A 19,769-nucleotide genomic window follows, 5' to 3' on the forward strand; every position below is an offset into this window, starting at 1 on the left:
TTAGAGCAGCTCTACATAGCTCCATCACCCTGGACCTGTGATGGATGCTGGCTGGGACTGATGGGAGTTGGAGTCCAATAACATCTGGAGGGGCGTAGGTGCCATTATTTCAGTCTGCTAGGTGGTGATAGATGAGAAACTGGGCTGCGGGGCCTCTCCTCTTCCCTGTGACACGGCAGAAAAATTATTTTCTGCCTGCGGTATTCTGCTTTTTATTATGCATTTATTATGTAATTTCATCATGCACATTTCTTTTTGAACTCCGTTGGTTCATCTGTATTTTGATGATTTTATTGTAGTTTTTTCCAGTAGCACCTTAGAGACCAACTAAGTTTGTTCTTGGTATGAGCTTTCGTGTGCATGCACACTTCTTCAGATACACTGAAACAGAAGTCAAAAGTGTATCTGAAGAAGTGTGCATGCACACAAAAGCTCATACCAAGAACAAACTTAGTTGGTCTCTAAGGTGCTACTGGAAAGAATTTTTTTATTTTGTTTTGACTATGGCAGACCAACACGGCTACCCACCTGTTATTGTAGTTTTGTTTTTCAGAGCCTGCTTTTATTGCTAGTTTGAATGAATTATTTTATACTGTTTAATGGGAAAGCCCTTGGATATCTTATATTTGAACCTTGCTAAATAAATAAATAAACCCACGTGCTTCTGTAGTAACCGGAATTCGCAGGCAGGGTGTGTTACTAAACTGACCCTAACCCTTGGGAGTTGTTGTTTTTGTTAATTGAATTTATATACCAGTTCGCAGGTCTCAGGGCGATTTACATTTAACATGCTTACATTTCAGAACAGTGCATGAACAGCCTATTGAAATTCTCAGCCCTATTTGCGAGCCGAGAGATTTTTTTTGGGGGGGGGGCGAATCATGGATTCAGAGAATTGTAGAGTGGGAAGGGGTCACAAGGGTCATCTAGTCCAACCCCCAAACTTGCGGCTCGAACCCACCACCTGAAATTAAGATCCTCATGCTCTACCGACTGAGCTATTGTGTCTGATCAATGAATTTCCCCAGCAGGGATAGAAATTTGGTAATATTGTGTTGGCAGTGGAGGTCAGCACAAGCAGCAGAAGTAGCACAGGTTATTCCCTCCCTCCCCCCTTAAGCTTAGGGTTTGGTTTTGGTTTTGCTGCAGTTGGACCCAGCGGCGTTTCAGGGCGTGCAGAGTGGGGAATGGCATCTACCTACCAAAAAACAGAGAGGAATATTCAGAGAAAATTCTGCCAAGCAGCCTTCTTTTCCCCTGTGTGTGTGTGTGTGTGTGAGAGAGAGAGAGAGAGAGAGAATGAAACATCTCAGAAATTGTATTCTGAAAACAGGGCCTGCCTAAAAACAAAAATGTTTTTAGCAGGTGCGTAAAAGAGTACAGCGAAGGCGCCTGCCTGATGTCAAGAGGCAGGGAGTTCCAAAGTGTAGGTGCTGCCACACAAACAACTCTAACAAGTCCAATGTCCTGCTCCCTACCATGGCCAACCAGATGCCTCTAGGAAGTCCCCAAGCTGGGGTTTCAAAGCAGTAGCCCTCTACCACTGTTCTTCCCAAGCAACTGGTAGTCGGTGGCATCAGTGGTATACTACCTCCGAGCATGGAAGTTCCATTTTCGCATCATGGCAAAACAGCCATTGATAAGAGTGGGAGGAAACCCCTCCCCAAATTCCATTGCTGCCATTGGTCCAAATAAGCGGATGCTCCTTCTTGAATGGAGCTAAGATTTGCGTGCACGATGCAGGTCACCTGCTGGGCCACAAGTCATGAACTGTCAATCTGTCGATGTGCATTCAAACGTGGGTCAGAATTGCACATCTGATCTGGGTGCAAATATGGTCTGCTTTCATGTGGTCTTACTTTCGTGGTGAGAACAAAAGTGGAGCATGCTGGATCAGGCCAGCGGCCCATCTAGTCCAGCGTCCTGCTCTCACTGTGGCTTACCAGCTTTCAGGATTCGAACACGGGAGCCTGCACTACCCCCTCCTGTGCTTTCCTGCAACTGGTATTCAGAAGCATTCCTGTCTCTGATTGTGGAGGCAGAGCATAGCCATCAGGGCTGGTAGCTGTTGGTGAGCCTGTCCTTTATGACTTGGTCCAACCCTCTTTTAAATAGGTGGCCATCCAGTGGGAGTAAGTTCCATGGTTTAATCATGCTCTGCTCTCTCTCCTGAGTGTTCCAATAAGACCTGCATTCCCACCTGCCCCCGGGCATGGATCAGTTCTAGAGGTAGAGTTAGACTGGGCTGACCACCTCTTCCTTGTTCTTCCTCTAAAAGTTTCTGAAAGTATGCACTGCCTATCAGACGATGGGTACTGTGATAATATTGCCCCCCTCCTTAACTACACAAGCCTGATGGCTAGGCGGTGCAATCGCAGACCTCATTGTCAGGGGTAAAAGGTTGGGGCGAGGGGCACTTACCAGGCCAGTTCTTGCTCTTCCTTCATAGAATCATAGAATTGTAAAGTTGGTGTGGGTTCCAGGGGTCATCTAGTCCAACCCCCTGCAATGCAGGAACTGCTCTCTTAAGTAAGGGAAGGAAGGCATCTCTGAGTCGAGTCGAGCTTCTGTATACAGTACTGTGTCGCACAAGCCGGCGACTAGTGAAAGTGCTGAAAAAAACAGGCGCTGGTTTTTGTTTTTTGATTTAAACCAGGGATCCCCAAACTAAGGCCCGAGGGCCAGATGCGGCCCAATCGCCTTCTAAATCCAGTCTGCAGCCTCAACGGGAATCAACGTATTTTTACATAAGTAGAATGTGTCATTTAAAATGCATCTCTGGGTTATTTGTGGGGCCTGCCTGGTGTTTTTACATGAGTGGAATGTGTGCTTTTATTTAAAAATATCTCTGGGTTATTTGTGGGACATAGGAATTGGTTCATTTTTTTTTTTTTTCAAAATATAGTCCGGCCCCCCACAAGGTCTGAGGGACAGTGGACCGGCCCCCTGCTGAAAAAGTTTGCAGACCCCTGATTTAAACCAAATCAAACCTATCCTGCGTATACTCGCAATGATACCTAATGACCACAGGAGGGGAGCAGACGCAAGGAATTTTTTTTAAAGCGACTATTAACAGGAACATCCACTAGGAGGCAGCAGCGCTTTTCTCCCTCCCGCATTGCTATTCCACGTGCTCTCATCATCGCTTCTTAATTTCCAGACTGTGTTCAATAACAAGTGATGCGCCTGCTGCGTCATGCTTGTTTCTCCTCTCACCTCTCTTATTGTTTCACGGAATAGAATGGCTTTAGGAACAATGACGTGATTGGGGATTAAGAGGTCCTATTCGTTTGCCCGTGCCTGGCTGCCGGCTCATTCATTGTGTGGGGCCCATCTCACATCTCTCTCCCCCCCCCCCAAAAAAAAACCCTTCCCTTCGTGCTCTGTCAATAGACGATCATATAAATAGCCACTGTCTGTGCCGGGAGAAGTGTCTGGGCAGCCTTGGCTCAGAATTAGCGACGTGTGTGTATGTGAGAGAGCAGATTGCTTTTTAAGTCCTATTTAACAGAGGGCGGTCCTCTCTTTGAAGGAGCCCTTTTTTCTGGAAAGTGGTCCACTTTATAAAGATAAAGACTTCCGCAGTTGGATCTGCTAATGCTTCTAAATGCCATTTGCTGGAAGCCGCGGGAGGAGAGATCGCTGTTGTGCTCGGGTCCTTGCTGGCAGATTTCCCACAAGGCATCTGGGTGGCCATTGTGATAACAGGATGCTGGAAAAGAAGGGCCATTGGCCTCTCGTCCAGTCTTTTTATGTTCTTGTGTTTTTTATAATATGAAGAAAGGAGGGCAAGAGGGGTCCTGTGGTTGCCCGTCAACAGTGAGAGCCCAGGCAACGGGCAGACCAGGCACACAGGCCACCTGCTCGCTGTCTTCCCCCACTATTGTGGCAGATGTGTTAGGTAAAGAGAAAGGGAAAGGGAAAGGGAACCCAACCATTCGGTCAAGTCGTGGACAACTCATCTCGCTTTACTGGCAGAGGGAGCCGGTGTACAGCTTCCAGGTCATGTGGCCAGCATGACTAAGCTGCTTCTGGTGAACCAGAGCAGCGCACGGAAACGCCGTTTACCTTCCCGCCAGAGCGCTACCTATTTGTCTACTTGCCCTTTGACGTGCTTTCGAACTGCTAGGTTGGCAGGAGCAGGGACCGAGAAACGGGAGCTCACCCCATTGCGGGGATTCGAACCACTGACCTTCTGATCGGCGAGCCCTAGGCTCTGTGGTTTAACCCACAGCGCCACCCACGTCCCAGACACCTGCTCGCCGTCTTCCGCCACTATTGTGGCAGGTGTGTTACCTCCCAGCTTAAATTGTAGCAGTCCTATCTAGCTGTGCACCTACAAATGCAAATTTCAGGCAAATCTGCATTCTTGTTTTTTAGCCACCCATTCCCCCCCCCCCGGCAGCAGCACATTGTGGCCAGCTGGTCACCTTATTACAGAACCATCTACGCAAGAGATGGGATAGTAACCGTTTCTCAGAAGAACATGGGTGTGGAGATCTGGAAAGCCAACTGTGTGCGGGGGGGGGGGGGAGGTCATGCGTGTTGAAGTATAAAAATCACCTGTGGAGAAAGGACTAAGCACACTCCTTGCTGCTTTTCTGCCAGAATTCTTCCCCCATCCTCTTGTGAGCTCATGTTACGAAGAAGACTCGTTCGAGGATAACAGGGCATTCACATACAACAAAATCAAGAGGAAAAATGAGTGGTGTGAGAATTTGAGATTCCTGCATTGGACTACCCCAAGGGTCCCTTCCAACTCTACCATAATATGATTCTACAGAACCTGTGGCCCTCTAAATACTGTTGAACTACCAGCTCCCACCAGCCCCAGCCAGCATGGTCAGTGGTCAAGAATGATGGGAGCTGTAGTCTACCAACATCTGGAGGGCCACAGCTTCCCCTGCCTTGGCAGGAAGCACTCGAGCCACCTTCCGCCTACCGGATTCCCACTTGATCCAGCCTTGTCGGTGTCTTCCTCACACCACCCTCCCGTTTGCATTCTGGGAGGCGTCAGTCTCCTTTATCGCAAGCTGCGGACCACAGGAATCATCTTGGTCGCTCCATTTGGGAGATGAAAAGATCTCAGATCCCACCCCAGGATCGGATCGGATCGCAAAGTTGGGTTTCTAAAATCCGCCCCCAATCCCTCGCACGATTCCTACGCCTTGTAAGCAGCAGAGAAGACTGGGATCTACTGGGATCCCCCACTTCCCGGAGGTCTCACGGATTCTGCAAATGCACGCGGGAAACACGTGTGTGTACCGTTGCAAGGAGAGACACGAATCCAGGATCGGCAGCAAACCCTCCTCCGGCAGCCACGGGGCCCAAGGAGATCCTCTTCCTGTTGCGGCTGCGCCCGACGCAGGAAGCACTCCTTTGTTTGAAGATTTTTTTTAGTCGGTGTCCCTTTCCCCTCTGTCAAAGAAGAATTGATTTTTCCTACGAGTATGAACGTAGATTTGGACAAGCTCGTGAACAGGGCCGGCGCGTCCATTAAGGCGAACTAGGCAATTGCCTAGGGCGCCAAAATGGAGGGGGCACTGGCCAGGCTTGGGTGGCATGGCGGGACGGGCGAGCAGCAGCTTCTCCGCTACAGTGGAGAGGTGCTGCTTGCCCCCAGCACCACCCCCCGGCTCCCGCTAAAGCAGGCTTTTGTGGGGGGCGCCAGAAGGTGGTCTCGCCTAGGGCGCAAGAAACCCTAGCACCGGTCCTGCTCGTGAACATGTGGTGAAAGGTGCGAAAGATTGTGGGAGATAATGTGCAGACTTTTCCTTTTCCTTCCCATTGCAGACTTTTCCACCCTCTGGCCCCCCAAAGCTGCTTCTAAGAGCCAGACAACTCTCCCTCCAGGTCCGTGTGGGATTCAGGGCTGGGGAATGCAGTTGGAGGAGAAAACTGACAGGAATTGAGTGGGCTGGGGGAGGCTTGCTACTTGCAAAAGGGGCTCCCTGGGCTTCACGCAATTTATCACCACCATCATCAATCGCCTGTACGATTCCTTAATCCTTAATTCCAGAATGGGCCACAACAATGCTGAAAACACAGAAATAAGGTGTCTCTCTGGTGTCAAATGCCAGGGTAAAGAGCATTTGACCAGGAGCAGTTTAATGGAGGTGCCAGACACACTTCTGTGGAAAAATGAGTTCCACAACTCAGTTGCTGCCACAGAGAATGCCCTCTCCTGGGTCGCCTGTGCCTCTGAGGGTGGCGAAACAACCGAGAGGGCTCCCTCTGCTCATTTTAGCAGCCAAGGAGGTCTGTGGGGGGAAAGAGGTGCTCTTTCAGGTATTTGCGGCCTGAGTTTTTTAGGGCTTTAAATGTCAGTGCGAGCATTGGGCCCAGAGATGAACTGGCAACCAGCCACATGCGCTGGTTTCCGCCAACTTTTTTGGGGGGAGGGGCCTGGCAGGAGCATGTGATGTCATGTGGCAGGAGGAGGCCCGGCGGGGCCTGCCATGGGTAGGCTCCACAAGGCCTGTCACAGCCACAGCTAGGCCCAGAGGGGCCCAATGTAGGCACATGAAATCCTGGCAGGGCTCACTGCATGCTGTAGAATATTAAGGGGGCTGGTCGCCTCATTGAAAAGGAGCTGCTTTAAAAATGGGGTAATATGGAATCTAAATGGAAACCCAGCTAGGGTTGCCAGGTCTGCTTCCATAAAATAGCGGACAAGCGGAGGGGGGGGGGTTTAAATTAAATTAAATTATATATTTTCTTACAAACATTTTAACATGTATTAAAATACCATTTCATCATAAAGCTTTTGAATAAAAAAAGTCCATTATTTTGTGTGGGGGGGGGGGAAATAGTGAACATAATGTGAAAAAGTGGACTGTCCACTCAAATAGTGGACACCTGGCAACCCTAAACCCAGCCAGTAAGCTAGCTGCTGTATTTGGGGCCGATTGGAGTTTCTGAGCTGTCTTCAAGGGCAGCCCCATGTAGAGCGCATTGCAATAGCCCAGTCTGGAAGTTACCAGAACATGGAGTACAGCGGCCAAGCCATCTCTGTTCAAAAGCAAGCTGTACCTGGCAAACCAGCCATATCTGAAAAGCTACCTGAGCACGTGTGGTAATACTTTTGAGGAACTGGGCACTGCTTTTCACTGAATATGGATAAAAGGCGGGGGGGGGGGGGACCACTTCACAATTTTGTCCAGATGGTACAGTACGCCATACATATTGCAATATCAGAAGCGGGAATAACAGTTTCAAGGGGCTGTAAGTACAGAAACACACACAAAGGAGATTTGTTTCATTTATAATGTAGATGGTCGACTAACACAGAAGCGCTGCTGGGAAATAAATAATGAAAATTGAAAAGATTCTTGGATTTATTAATATGCACTTAAAATGGTGCTTATGTTCTTACAGGGAAAGAACTGGCCTCTTTTATGATAACAGCTGTCAGGATTGTGTGTGCCAAATAGTGGTTATTTTTTTATTTTTTTATTTTTTTTATTTCTTTAAAAAATCCTAGTTATTAAGGAATAGATAAATAAAGCACAAGACGATGTCCTTAAGGCAAAATTAAATCTTGTTATGAGCAGAAGGTGGTGACAGCAGTCACGAAATTAGAAGACGCCTGCTTCTTGGGAGAAAAGCAATGACAAACCTAGACAGCATCTTAAAAAGCAAAGACATCACCTTGCCGACAAAGGTCCGTATAGTTAAAGCTATGGTTTTCCCAGTAGTAATGTACGGAAGTGAGAGCTGGACCATAAAGAAGGCTGATCGCCGAAGAATTGATGCTTTTGAATTATGGTGCTGGAGGAGACTCTTGAGAGTCCCATGGTCTGCAAGAAGATCAAACCTATCCATTCTCAAAGAAATCAGCCCTGAGTGCTCACTAGAAGGACAGATCCTGAAGCTGAGGCTCCAGTACTTTGGGCCACCTCATGAGAAGAAAAGACTCCCTAAAAAAAGACCCTGATGTTGGGAAAGATGGAGGGCACAAGGAGAAGGGGACGACAGAGGATGAGATAGTTGGACAGTGTTCTCGAAGCTACCAACATGAGTTTGGCCAAACTGCGAGACGCAGTGAAGGATAGGCATTCCTGGCGTGCTCTGGTCCATGGGGTCACGAAGAGTCGGACACGACTGAACGACTGAACAACAACAACAACAACAATGAGCAGAAGGGGAGGGGAGCTAAATCGATGGATTTAATCAGATCTCTCCTGTTGTTGTGCGCTATGGAATCAAGATGTTGTGAAATTAAAATTAAAGGAAATGGAAAATAGTATTTAAAGTTTAAATTAAAAGAAAAGGATTACCTTCTTACTGCTTTTTGTTAGGAAAACACATCATATGCACAGAGTATGCTGTCGAGCCATGCGTTCAGCTACCAGAAGGTCAGAGCTTTCAGGAAGATGGCAACTTGGAAAATGTGGGATACTGCTGAGATTACAAACAGGGTTGCTTGTATTTTGTCACGCTACAATCTCACTGTACAAACACAGAATTTGGTATTGGGCACAGCACTTTGGCCTCCAGAGAATTTGCACTTAAGAGCACAGGAGCATAGGATAGAAAGCTGCATTATACTAACCAGATCCTTGGCCGATCTCTGGGCTCAGTATTGTCTACAGCAACTAGCTTTCCAGGGTCTCTATCAGCCCTACCTGCAGGAGCAGAGCAAAGGTGGGGAATTGGGGGCAGCTCTGTTCAGGAGCAAAACGCACACAGCCCCCAGCACCTGATCTCAAGGCTTTCCTTATTGGGATTACTGGCACATTGCACCAAGGCACTGCAAGGTGCCATCTTGAAGAATGCGACATTTGGCACCTTCACCTGGAGCCCCAAGCAAAACCACAACAATGCCAGTGATTATACACTTGGGTCTCATCCCACCCAACCCTGCCAAAACACTAGCTTTGCTTGCCTTACTTAGTCTACCTGGACCTGAGCTACCATCCACCCACACCCCTTACAGTCACAGCGAGCACAGACAGCAGTGCCCAAGGGCCCTATCCCTGCTTCCCTTTGCTCGCCTGCAGTTGGGCACCATCCACCAGCCCAGCCTAAGGGAGCCCCGATCTTCCTGAGTGCCCCAAGGTCACCCATTTTGAGCTCGCCCACAATGCTCTGTGGCACCTCATTTGCATGCAGGAGTCTCCAGCCCCAGCCAAGATTCCTCCACAGAGACGCTCTAGCAATCCCCCTCGCTGCTCCAAGGCAACCTGAATTCCTCTGGGAAAAGTTTGCAGCTAAAAAAAGTCCCCCTTCCAAAGGCAGATTTTGTTAAGAGCTCCTCCTGCTTGGTGCCACGTTTGGGGATTCCTGCTTCTTGATGGGGGCAAGTTCTCTTTCGGAAGAGCAAGTCTGGGCTGGTGGAAGGAATCCCGCAAATATCAGGTGGTGCCACTTTGCGAGGTGTGGGGTTGTTGTTGTTTTTTTGGTGTGTGTGTGTGTATTATCCCCTCCCAGTTTTTGGTTTTTGTTTTTTGCAACTGGTAGTACAAGCCTATCTGTTGTCATTTATTTAAACATATTTTTTATTAACGATTGCTGGATGCTCAAGTTCCTAGTCCCTGGGGTTTGCTTGTCTCTCGAGTCTCATGGTGGGAAAGGAAGTATGTAGGACAGCCCCAAAATGTTTGCAGGTAATATTGATGCATGTCCAATGAAAAGGATGTTCAGAAGCACCTTGGTTTGCAAGGAAAAGGGAGCCTCTTCCTCTACCTCGTCTCAGGGGCATCTTCTCTGTCCCCCCCTCCTCACTGTGGGACAGTTGTTTGGCTCGGGTTTTCTCTCCCAAGTTATTTCTTTAGCAGGGACACAGGTGAGATCTCCTCACCTGCACCCCGTGCTTCTCCCTTAGCAATTCTTTCCCCCTACCCCAATCCCTCAATGGGGCAAGGGGAGCGGTGTCAAGGCTGTCCGCCATTGGCAACAGGATGCTGGGTTAGATGGAGAGGCTTTCCTGATTTGTTCTTGGGTAGAAGGGGTGGAGAGCAGGCCTGAATGCAATGGCCCAGGACCACCAGAAAATGACTTGCATCATGCAAATCAGAAGGGGTGAATCAGGACCAAAAAAAATATTCACACCCGGGTACCAGTTTACCTTGCTACGCCACTGCCTACCTGGGAATACCAGGGATTGAACTGGCAAACTTCTCCCTGCAGAGCAGATGCTCTACCGTTGAGCTATGGCTTTGCCCCTTAAGGTTGTGGAAATAGATGAGCACACCTGAGTTATGTCCCCATGCTCAATCCCCACTGCCATTGCTCAACATGGTCACCATGCTGCGAAACATCCCTGTAAAAAGCTGTTGCTGGGGAGAGCTGACAACACCGGCTCGATGGATGAATGTTCTGACTTCAAATGGATGTTCCAACGAATGCCCTTCCACATTCAGTGAATGTGTGAGGGAGAAGCAGGATTGCACCTAGAAGCTCCCAGCCTGGTATACCTGCTCTGTGCGGCCACATGTCCAGCACTGGAGCAGTACAGGAAATATATATACAGTGGTACCTCGGTTGTTGAACGTAATCCATTCCAGGGGTCTGCTCGATTCCCAGGACAATTTGAAAACCAAGGCACGGCTTCCGAATGGCTGCAGGAGCTTCCTGCATTCATTCGGAAGTCGCGGAAGCCACGTCAGACTTCCGGCTTCCAAAAAATGTTCACAAACTGGAACCCTCACTTCCGGGTTTGTGGCATCCGGGAGCCAAAACGTCTGAGTACCAAAGCGTTCAACAACCAAGGTACGACTGTATGATGTGTGGGTCTTCTTTGGTGTCCAGACAGAGAATAAAATCATGCAAAATTGGTCAATATAGGAAAATGTGTACCATACCTAAGGTCACATTCCTCTCTTGCTGTCCCCAGATGCCGCTTCTCCTAGTGCTGAGCTTGCTGTCGCTGATAACACCGCTACCTGGTGACGGGGCGCTTCACCTGAACACCTCCGAAGGTAAGAACCTCTGTTCCCCTTCCCGGCTTCCCCACATCTGCGCATGGAGCTGCAGTTCTGGCTCGCCGAATTCCCGGTGGGATGCATATGAATGAACAGCTGAAGGCTGGTTCTTCCCAGACACTTCTCCCAGTTTGCATCACACATTAAACGTCTGCTCAAACAACCGCTTCTCGTTGTGTTCCTGTGTCTTTGACATTGTTAGCGTTTCTTATTATTTATTCAGCAGTTAAAATATTGCCGAGAAGCCAGCAGCCGAAGGATATCGAGCGGCGAGGCCCAAGTGCATGTGTTGAAATTACCTCAGATCCCTCTTCACTTTGACCTTTTCCTCAAGCCTTCTTTGTTTTCAACCGGCCCTTTCCTCCAAGGACTCTTCCTGGTGTGAGGACCTCCCTGGGAAAGTGGATCTTCCCCACCTGGCTTCCAGTACACCCACAATCGGCGGACTTACACTGCCGCCGCCACACCAGGTTGCAAACCACCACATTCTGAGAGGGGCTCATGTGAGCGCCAACTATTTTGACATTCCCACAATGCCCGCAGGGTAGCATTGCTCTGAGGTGCTGTGGGAATGTCAAAATGGTGGGTTTCTGCCTGCCTGCGGCTGCCCCTCTGTAAATTTGAACTGAATGGTTGGGGCAGTAGCAGGTGGCAGGGCCCAGCTAAGTTGCTGGACCCCCAGAACTGCCTGACCATGTTGTGTGTGTGCTCTGATTCCCTCAAATTCCTGCCTCTCAGCCCATTGTCTGCTCTCTGTGTATCCATTGTATCCCCTGCCCCACAGTCAGGGCCATCTCGTCATAGGGGCTGGGTGGCGCGGTGCGCCAGGGTGCCGGGCCCCCCAGGGGCGCCCCCACGAGCCCGCCGGCATACCGGGCACCCCCTCCCCTGCCATGGGCAGGCGGGAGGGCACTTGTGCGCCGGCGGGCGAGCTGCAAGCCGGCCGCCCTCCGGAGCCCCAGCTGGAGCACTGGGAAGGGTGCGCAAAGCCCCGCGCCACTCCAGCGCCACGCCCCTCATCCCCCGCTCGCCCCCCCCGAGGGGCGGCCAGCACGGGAGGGAGGTGGGCGGAGAGGCGGCCCGTCAGGGGCGCTGAGGGATCGTTGCGCCACGGTGGCCGATCCCTTTAAGACGGCCCTGCCCACAGTTTCCCTGCCTTTCTAGGACCTCTTTCTAGTCCTTAGTCTGCCCCTGTCCAAAGCTGTGTGGTTTAACACCAGCCAAAATAACAACTCTCCCTTCCCTCAGAGAAACTGACTTGTGAACATCCTAACTGCTTTGTTCCCTGAGCAGCTGGAATGTTCACGAAGGTTTCAGGCTGTCACGCCAGTCGTTGTCACAGTCATCCTTTGCCCCGCTTTACAGTTACTTTAACTATTATTTATTATTTTACTTTTATTTATTTGATTTGTATACCCTTATCCGTAGATCTCAGGGCAGTTCACAACCTAAAATCAGAAACAGGCTACAGGAAACAGCTGGGTAACTATTTAAACAGAGGATTGTCCCCTGAGGTAAAATGGAGGACTGCCCTCCATAAAGTAGGACACGGGGCCACTTGTTGCCTCCGTTAGTTGTTATGAGCTGTGGCGTATTTGGCCCGGGGTTGTTGCTTGATAATATTTTGGATGGAGTTTTTTGTGCTGTTTCCTCGTTTCAGCATGTGATGCTTTTATGATGGAAAGAGGGATCTTTGTTTGTGTAAAAACCTGATGTGGAACATTCTTTTAGCCAGCATAGAAGAATATTTATGAGGACTGAGCTGTAAGCAAAAGCATCCAGCGCTGCAGCTGTTATTGCAGGGGTTGCTGCTTCTTTCTCCCCCCCCCAAGTTGTTGAGATTTCGCAAAAAGGTTTTTGAGCTATTTCAAATGGAATACGCCAAAATCTACGCTACCAGCAAGGGTTGCCATACTTCCAGATTTTCACAGACATTTAAGCGATTTCCGTCCGGATGTTGTTTACTATGTCCTGGAAATTCAGGACATAGGGCAACCCTATTTGCCACCCATTCCGTTCAAGAAGAACGATGGATGTGCATTATAGGACCAGGGAGAGTCCTGGGTTCAAATCCTCTCTCTCTCTCTCTCTCTCTCTCTCTCTCACGAACTTCACCACTGTCAACCTAACAGTTTGAAAGCACACCAGTGCAGGTAGATAAACAGGTATCGCTGCGGCAGGAAGGTAAACGGCGTTTCCGTGCGCTCTGGTTTCTGTCACAGTGTCCCGTTGCGCCAGAAGCGGTTTAGTCATGCTCACCACATGACCCGGAAAGCTGTCTGCGGACAAACGATGGCTCCCTTGGCCTGAAAGCGAGATGAGCGTCACAACCCCATAGTCGCCTTTGACTGGACGTAACCGTCCAGGAGTCCTTTAACTTTACCTAGTAAAATGTGGTAGCTACTCTGAGCACCTTTCGGGAAGGATGAGGTAGAATTGTAATAAACAGGGGGGGGGGCAGTTCTTCTCTCCTAAAGAAAAAATATCCATAGAGAAAGCAGAGCTAAGGATAAAACACTCAAAAGAGGAGTTACAAACATGCCAAAAGTTATTTAATATTTAGGGTTGCCATGTTTCCAAAAGTGAAAATCCAGACACAAAGGTTCTTTAGTTTTGCCCAAAGCTGTTGAATGTTTAATGTTTCATAAGAAAGCATGCTATGGCTGGCATATTTTTTAAGGTGTGTGTGTGTGTGTGTGTGTGTGTGTGAGAGAGAGAGAGAGAGAGAGAGAGAGAGAGAGAGAGAGAGAGAGAGATTTTCACCTCATCCTGTAGACACTGGTGTTTTAACCATTCCCTCTGCTATTGGTTTTTCTATATATATAAAAAAACATGGTGTGCTTTCTAGTGATGCATTTAGCATCATGTCTAGTGTGGCCCTTACAGTAAAACAGTATGGATTTTGTGGCTGAATAATTATTTTAAAATGTTCTTTATTGGGAAGTTGGCTCTGTTGAGTGGCTCTTTTATGAGGGAGGAAGTCTCCAAGAGCACGTCCATCAGCTGGTCAGGAAAGTACTGGCTGTGTGTACATTTAAGCATGTGCCAGTTCTCTCTCTCTCTCCACCCCCCCTCCTTTTCCTGGCTTAGCTGGCTGCCAAAGATAGGGATCTGTTTTTCACCTGCTCTGTTGCAATCCTTTTCAAGTTCCTCTGCTTTCTCTCCCTTGTTTAGCTGAAAGCATGACCAAGTAAACATAAATTAAACTGTTTGGGGAAGGAGAGAGACACCCATTCAGATAGAGTGGAACCCCCACTCCCCCACCCCAAAAGCTGACTTTTGCTAGATATTCCAGTATATTTCCAGCTGTAACTGTTGCATGCTGCTGGCATCCGTCTGTCTCGGGAGATAATGGAGATAATGGAGATAATGGAGCAATGCGTTTTTTGGGGGTGAGGTCAAGCTGTTGGAAGGTCGCAGGGCCTGCTGTGGGTGTAGAGACCGATACAGGAGAGACAGGTTTCGTTGCAGCTGGGACAGATTTTCTGCATGAGGTGTAGAGGGAACTGAGGGGCAGGTGTTTCTTGCCAACCTGGGAAGGTAGCCCAGCTAGGGAAAGGAAAACTCTGACCCTAAAGCTCCACTGCCTTACGGGAGAAGAAGAGACTAAGGAGTAAACCCTACACAAATCTGAGGTGGAGTCCCGAAGGCAGTTGGGTGGCATCTTGTATCCCTCCTTCTACCAACTCCTGCAGCCAAGCTGGTGCCGACTGCTGCATGCACACATACCGTATTTTTCCGTGCATAAGACGAGGTTTTTTTTAATTATAAAAATGCTAAAAATTGGGGGTCGTTGGAGTAAATTTTTGGATTATATAAAAGATTGTAAAAATTTGTAAGCACTTACAGGTATGATGAAATTCTTGCAGCATGGACAAAAAAATGTAAAGATAGATAATGACAATAGTAAGATGACAAAACATGTGAGAAGTAAGGGAAAGCGAGGGAATGACGAAAAACTAGAAAACCACAATAGAGAAGGAGGGAAGTCAGGAAACTCGGCGGAGTTTATGTCATATTGTAAAAATTATATTTGATGAATATGTATTTATTTTGTTTTGTTAACGGGGGGGAATATATTTGCAAAAATAAATAAATTGGGGGTCGTCTGATACACGGATAGTGCAGAGTTGGGACGGGCGATTGGTGGCTGCGGCAAGGTCTGCTGGCAATTGGCTGCTATGGCAATTGGGCTGGCAGCGAGCGGGCAGACGATTGGTGGCTTCATCGGTGCGTGCAATGGGCAACGGCGGTCAGGCAGGTGAGCGATTGTCAGCAACCCCCCCCCCCCAAAAAAAGAAGCTCAACGAAAGCTTAACAACTCTGGGCAATCTCCCCCCCCCCCATTTCCTCAATTTGGAGTCTCCAAAAATAGGGGTCGTCTTATACACGGGGGCGTGTTATACGCAGATAAATACGGTACATTTGTAGCACATAGCTTCCCCCAAGGAATCCTGTGAACTGTAGTTTTCCCAGAGCTACCATTCCAAGTTCCAGTCGCAAACTACAGTTCCCAGGATTCTTTGAACGAATGCTGTATGTACACAGCCTTAAATTAAGCCTTTCCGGATGAGTCCCGATCACATATCTGCATATGAATTTCTATATCTTAAAAGTCTGCTATTTCAGAGTTGGGAAAATTCATCAGATTGAAGTTTATTTTTAGCACTGGTAATCAATGGATGTCTCCCCCCCACACACCCAAAAAAATGTCTGAGGCGCATGAAGTCACAGCTTGGCAAGCCATACTTTAATTAAACAGGAACACTTAAATGCTTAGAATATTGTTACAAATTCCCGGCACCTGTCCTTCTCTTTGCCAAGCCGTGCCAAGAGCGCATGGGATCTCAGGCGCCCACACAGGGTCTGTGTCCCTTTCGAGAAGTGAAGACTGTCATGCTTTAAGAAATAGGGTTTATTCACCTATTTACACCCTTGGTCTGCTTGGAGGGGGTCCAGATCGTACAGCATGGCCCATAGCATTGCAGGCAGTCCTTCCTTCCCCTCGCCAAGAAGGAACTCCCCTTTCTTCTTCCCAGAAGCCCCTCCCCCCCAGCAGTTACCCTGGCAACCTTCCAAATCTCCAGCCTCTGGTCACACCTGGGACAATGAGTTGCTGCAGACCCTGGATGGCACTCTTTTTTTTTTAATAAGAATTTATTAAATTTTAACAATAAAAACACACATACAACAAACAATACAAAAACTACAAAACAATACAAAAAAAGAAAAGAAAGAAAAGAAAACTTACACACACTTATTTATATATCCTTATCCTCTTTATGAACATTATTTTGGGACTTCCTCACATCCTCTCTTCTGCGTTCATTTCTAATCTTCTTTAGTAACTTTATAACATCGTAAAATCTTCCTTCTCACAACTAATCTTAATCTTACAAATCATAATCACCATATACCTAAAATCTTATTCCTAATAAAATAAACATTACACAGCTCCAACTTCTTATATCCTCTCTTAACTTAACTTCTAATTACTGTAGCCTAAATCTCTTCTGATTCCAATCTCAAATATTTATTAATCACATCTATTGTAATGCTAACAGCTCTCCTCTTCCCTCAGCCAGCCAGACTGGTTTGCGTAAGGCAGCCCAGGAATCCCCTTGCAGCTTATATTTTCCATATCACAAAGAACCCAAAATTGTAGCATTTATTAATTTCTAGGGTTTTAGGGGGATCCCTCCCTACTTCTATAACAATATCGTTGGGCCTGTGGGTTTCTCCACACCAGAACATGATGTCTTCCGCCATCCAAGTGTTGCTTTTCATTTAAGATTTTCTTGCGCTACGAAACCATCTCCAACTCCTCGAAAGATTCCATCAACGGTGTCTCTGAAATTTTTTACACATCACTTGGGAAGACAAGCGAATGAATACCAGTGTACTGGAAGAAGCAAAGGTCACCAGTGTCAAAGCAATGATTCTTCAACATCAACTTTGGTCATGTTGTGCGGATGCCTGATTATCGTCTTCCAAAGCAGCTACTCTATTCCGAACTTAAAAATGGAAAACGTAATGCTGGTGGTCAACTAAAGAGGTTTAAAGACGCTCTCAAGGCAAAAAAAAAATTAAAAATCATAGTATAAACACTGACAACTGGGAAACATTGGCCTGCGAGCACTCCAACTGGAGAACAGCCTTTACCAAAGGTGTCATGGGCTGTGAGACACTCGAACTCAGGATGCAAGGGAAAAATGTGCTAAGAGGAAGGCATGCTTGGCAAATCCACACCGTGATCAACTCCCGCCCGGAAACCTATGTCCCCACAGTGGAAGGACGTGTGGATCCAGAATTGGCCTCCACAGTCACTTACGGACTCATTGTTAAAACTGTGTTTATGGAAGACAATCTTACTTGGCTATGAGTGATCGCCAAAGAAGAAGAAGAAAACAGGGGAAAGTACATGTCGTCTCCACTTTCAATTGATGGAGACTTTTTCACAGGGTATTGTTCTTTCCTTCTGTTGCATAGTCTTAGTGTAGGGTTTTGTGTCAGCACCACTGTGGGTGAGTGTTTTTACATACACACACACACATCGTATTTTTCCACGTACAGTGGTACCTCAGGTTGTGGACACGATCCGTTCCAGGGTGCCGTTCGCACCCCGAAACGTTCGCAACCCGAGCAGCAATATCGCGCTTCTGCGCATGCGCGACCTGCGCAGAACGCTTCTGCGCATGCACAGACCGCACGGTAAACACTTCCGGGCTTGCCGCATTTGTAACCCACACTGTTCCCAACTCGCAGCAAACGCAACACGAATATGACTGTATCTGAAAAAGTGTGCATGCACACGAAGGCTCATACCAAGAACAAACTTACAGTAGTTGGTCTCTAAGGTGCTACTGGAAAGAATTTTTTTATTTTTTATTTTGTTTTGTATAAGACTAGGTTTTCCCCCCTAAAAAATAATGTCCCAAATTTGGGGGTGTCTTACACACAGATAGATCTCTCCCCATTTTCTTAAATGGGAGTCCCCCAAAATTGGGGCGTCTTATACATGGGGGCGTCTTATAGACAGAAAAATACAACACACACACACACACACACACACACACACACACACACACACACAAATGCAAGAGGAGGGGGGAAATTCCACATTTGAAGGTGAAAGGTCCCAGACACAACTGTGATGGGGAGAACCCCTACATATGTGTCTATTATTTATTTATATTCATTTACAAAAGTGTTTATACACCGTCCTCTCTCAAAACATCAGGGTGGCTTATGACTAAAAACATGTAAAAGCAATACAAAGCAATCATGAAAATGGCTCAAGGGACATTTTAAACAGCTGCATAGGTCTGCTGGCACAACAACAACAACAGCTTTCAAGAGAGGTCCGAAGAAAACCCGGAGGACTGTTTCACAGCATGGGCCTGGCAATGCTAAATGCCTGCCTTCTGGCTGAGGCCACTCTGGCCTCTGTAACATTGGGGGGGGGGGGGGGTAACTCACAGCGCTCCTCCAATGATTAATGGAGGAACAGGTTGGTGCAAATCCGCATATTGCTATGGCATGGACATGCACTCTGTCTGAACAGTCAGGCTGCATACACACCCTGCATTTAAAGCACATGCCTGTCCTGGGAGCTGTTGTCTACCCCTCAGAAAGCTACAGTTCCCAACACCCTTAACAAACTATAGCTCCCAGGATTCTCTGGAGGAAGCCATGTGCTTTCAGCTTATGGCGCACTTACGCAGCCAAATAGTCAATCTCCAGAGACTAATACCAGATGCCTAGGAGTCACACCACCCACAAACAAGAGAATGGCAAGAGCTGACTTGGGGTAACCGCAAGGTACATGGCCATATTTTTAAAAGGTTTAGCAAGAAAACCTAAAGCGGGGGGAGCTCCCTCCGAAAACACAGCCCCAGAATAACTCGGTGCTGTGGAATATTGAAAGATCGAGAGGAAATAAACCTGGAAACTGGACGGTGGGGTGGGGGTGGGGTGGGGGTAATAAGAGTTGCTGGAAAACTGCAGGCAGAGAAATGTAGTTATAGAAAGGTTAGAAAGGGTCATCTCATTACCGTATTTGTGTAGGTCATTTCCTGCTTCCTGCTGAGCAGCATTTTTAAAAAACATCCTCAGGGACAGAGCAGTTTTGTATACAGTTTTGCAGTCTTCTTCTTCTTCTTCTTCTTCTTCTTCTTCTTCTTCTTCTTCTTCTTCTTCTTCTCACTTGTAACCAAGAAAGATTGTCTTCCATGAGTAGGGTCTTAACAGTGAGTCCATAAGTGAGTTGAGAATAGAGTAGTTGCTTTGGAAGACGATAACCAGGCATCCGAACAACATGACCAGTCCAATGAAGCTGATGTTGAAGAATCATTGCTTCGGCAGTAGTGATCTTTGCTTCTTCCAGTACACTGACATTAGTTTGCCTGTCTTCCCAAGAAATGTGTAAAAAATTTCAGAGACACCGTTGATGGAATATTTCAAGGAGTTGGAGATGTCGTTTATAAGTGGTCCACGTTTCACAAGCACACAGTAAAGTTGGTAGTACAGTAGCTACAATGGGGGACAAAGACCCCTCAGCTCCAATGCTCTTGATTTCAAGGCGGGTGGGAAAGGCAAGTTTGTGGTTCTCCTAGAAAGTGAGTGACCCAGCTGTGGGAATGTTTAGGGATGCAGGAGGGGATATATTGTTTAAGATATCCTATTCCAACTTGTGTTTACAAGTCCCAGAAATTAGCAGAGTTCTCATTCCCCTTTTAAACACACAAACAGCGGGAAGCTTGCTCAGACTCAGCTAGAGTCTCTATAAATATATGCCCTGGTATTTCCCCCATTAATCCCTCTCAAAATAAGACATTACATAGT

The 19,769-nt window shown here is 47.5% G+C and overlaps 1 protein-coding gene across 1 annotated transcript in view; it reads left to right on the forward strand.

Annotated features, from left to right (window-relative positions):
- GABBR1 (gamma-aminobutyric acid type B receptor subunit 1) overlaps nucleotides 1-19,769 on the forward strand; it is a 108,218-nt gene that overhangs the window by 14,915 nt on the left and 73,534 nt on the right. Inside the window, 1 exon segment of the mRNA XM_033141892.1 lies at nucleotides 10,838-10,922. Coding sequence (XP_032997783.1) covers nucleotides 10,838-10,922 — 85 coding nt within the window.

This window comes from Lacerta agilis, chromosome 2 (assembly GCF_009819535.1).
Source record: "Lacerta agilis isolate rLacAgi1 chromosome 2, rLacAgi1.pri, whole genome shotgun sequence".
Taxonomy (NCBI): domain Eukaryota; kingdom Metazoa; phylum Chordata; class Lepidosauria; order Squamata; family Lacertidae; genus Lacerta; species Lacerta agilis.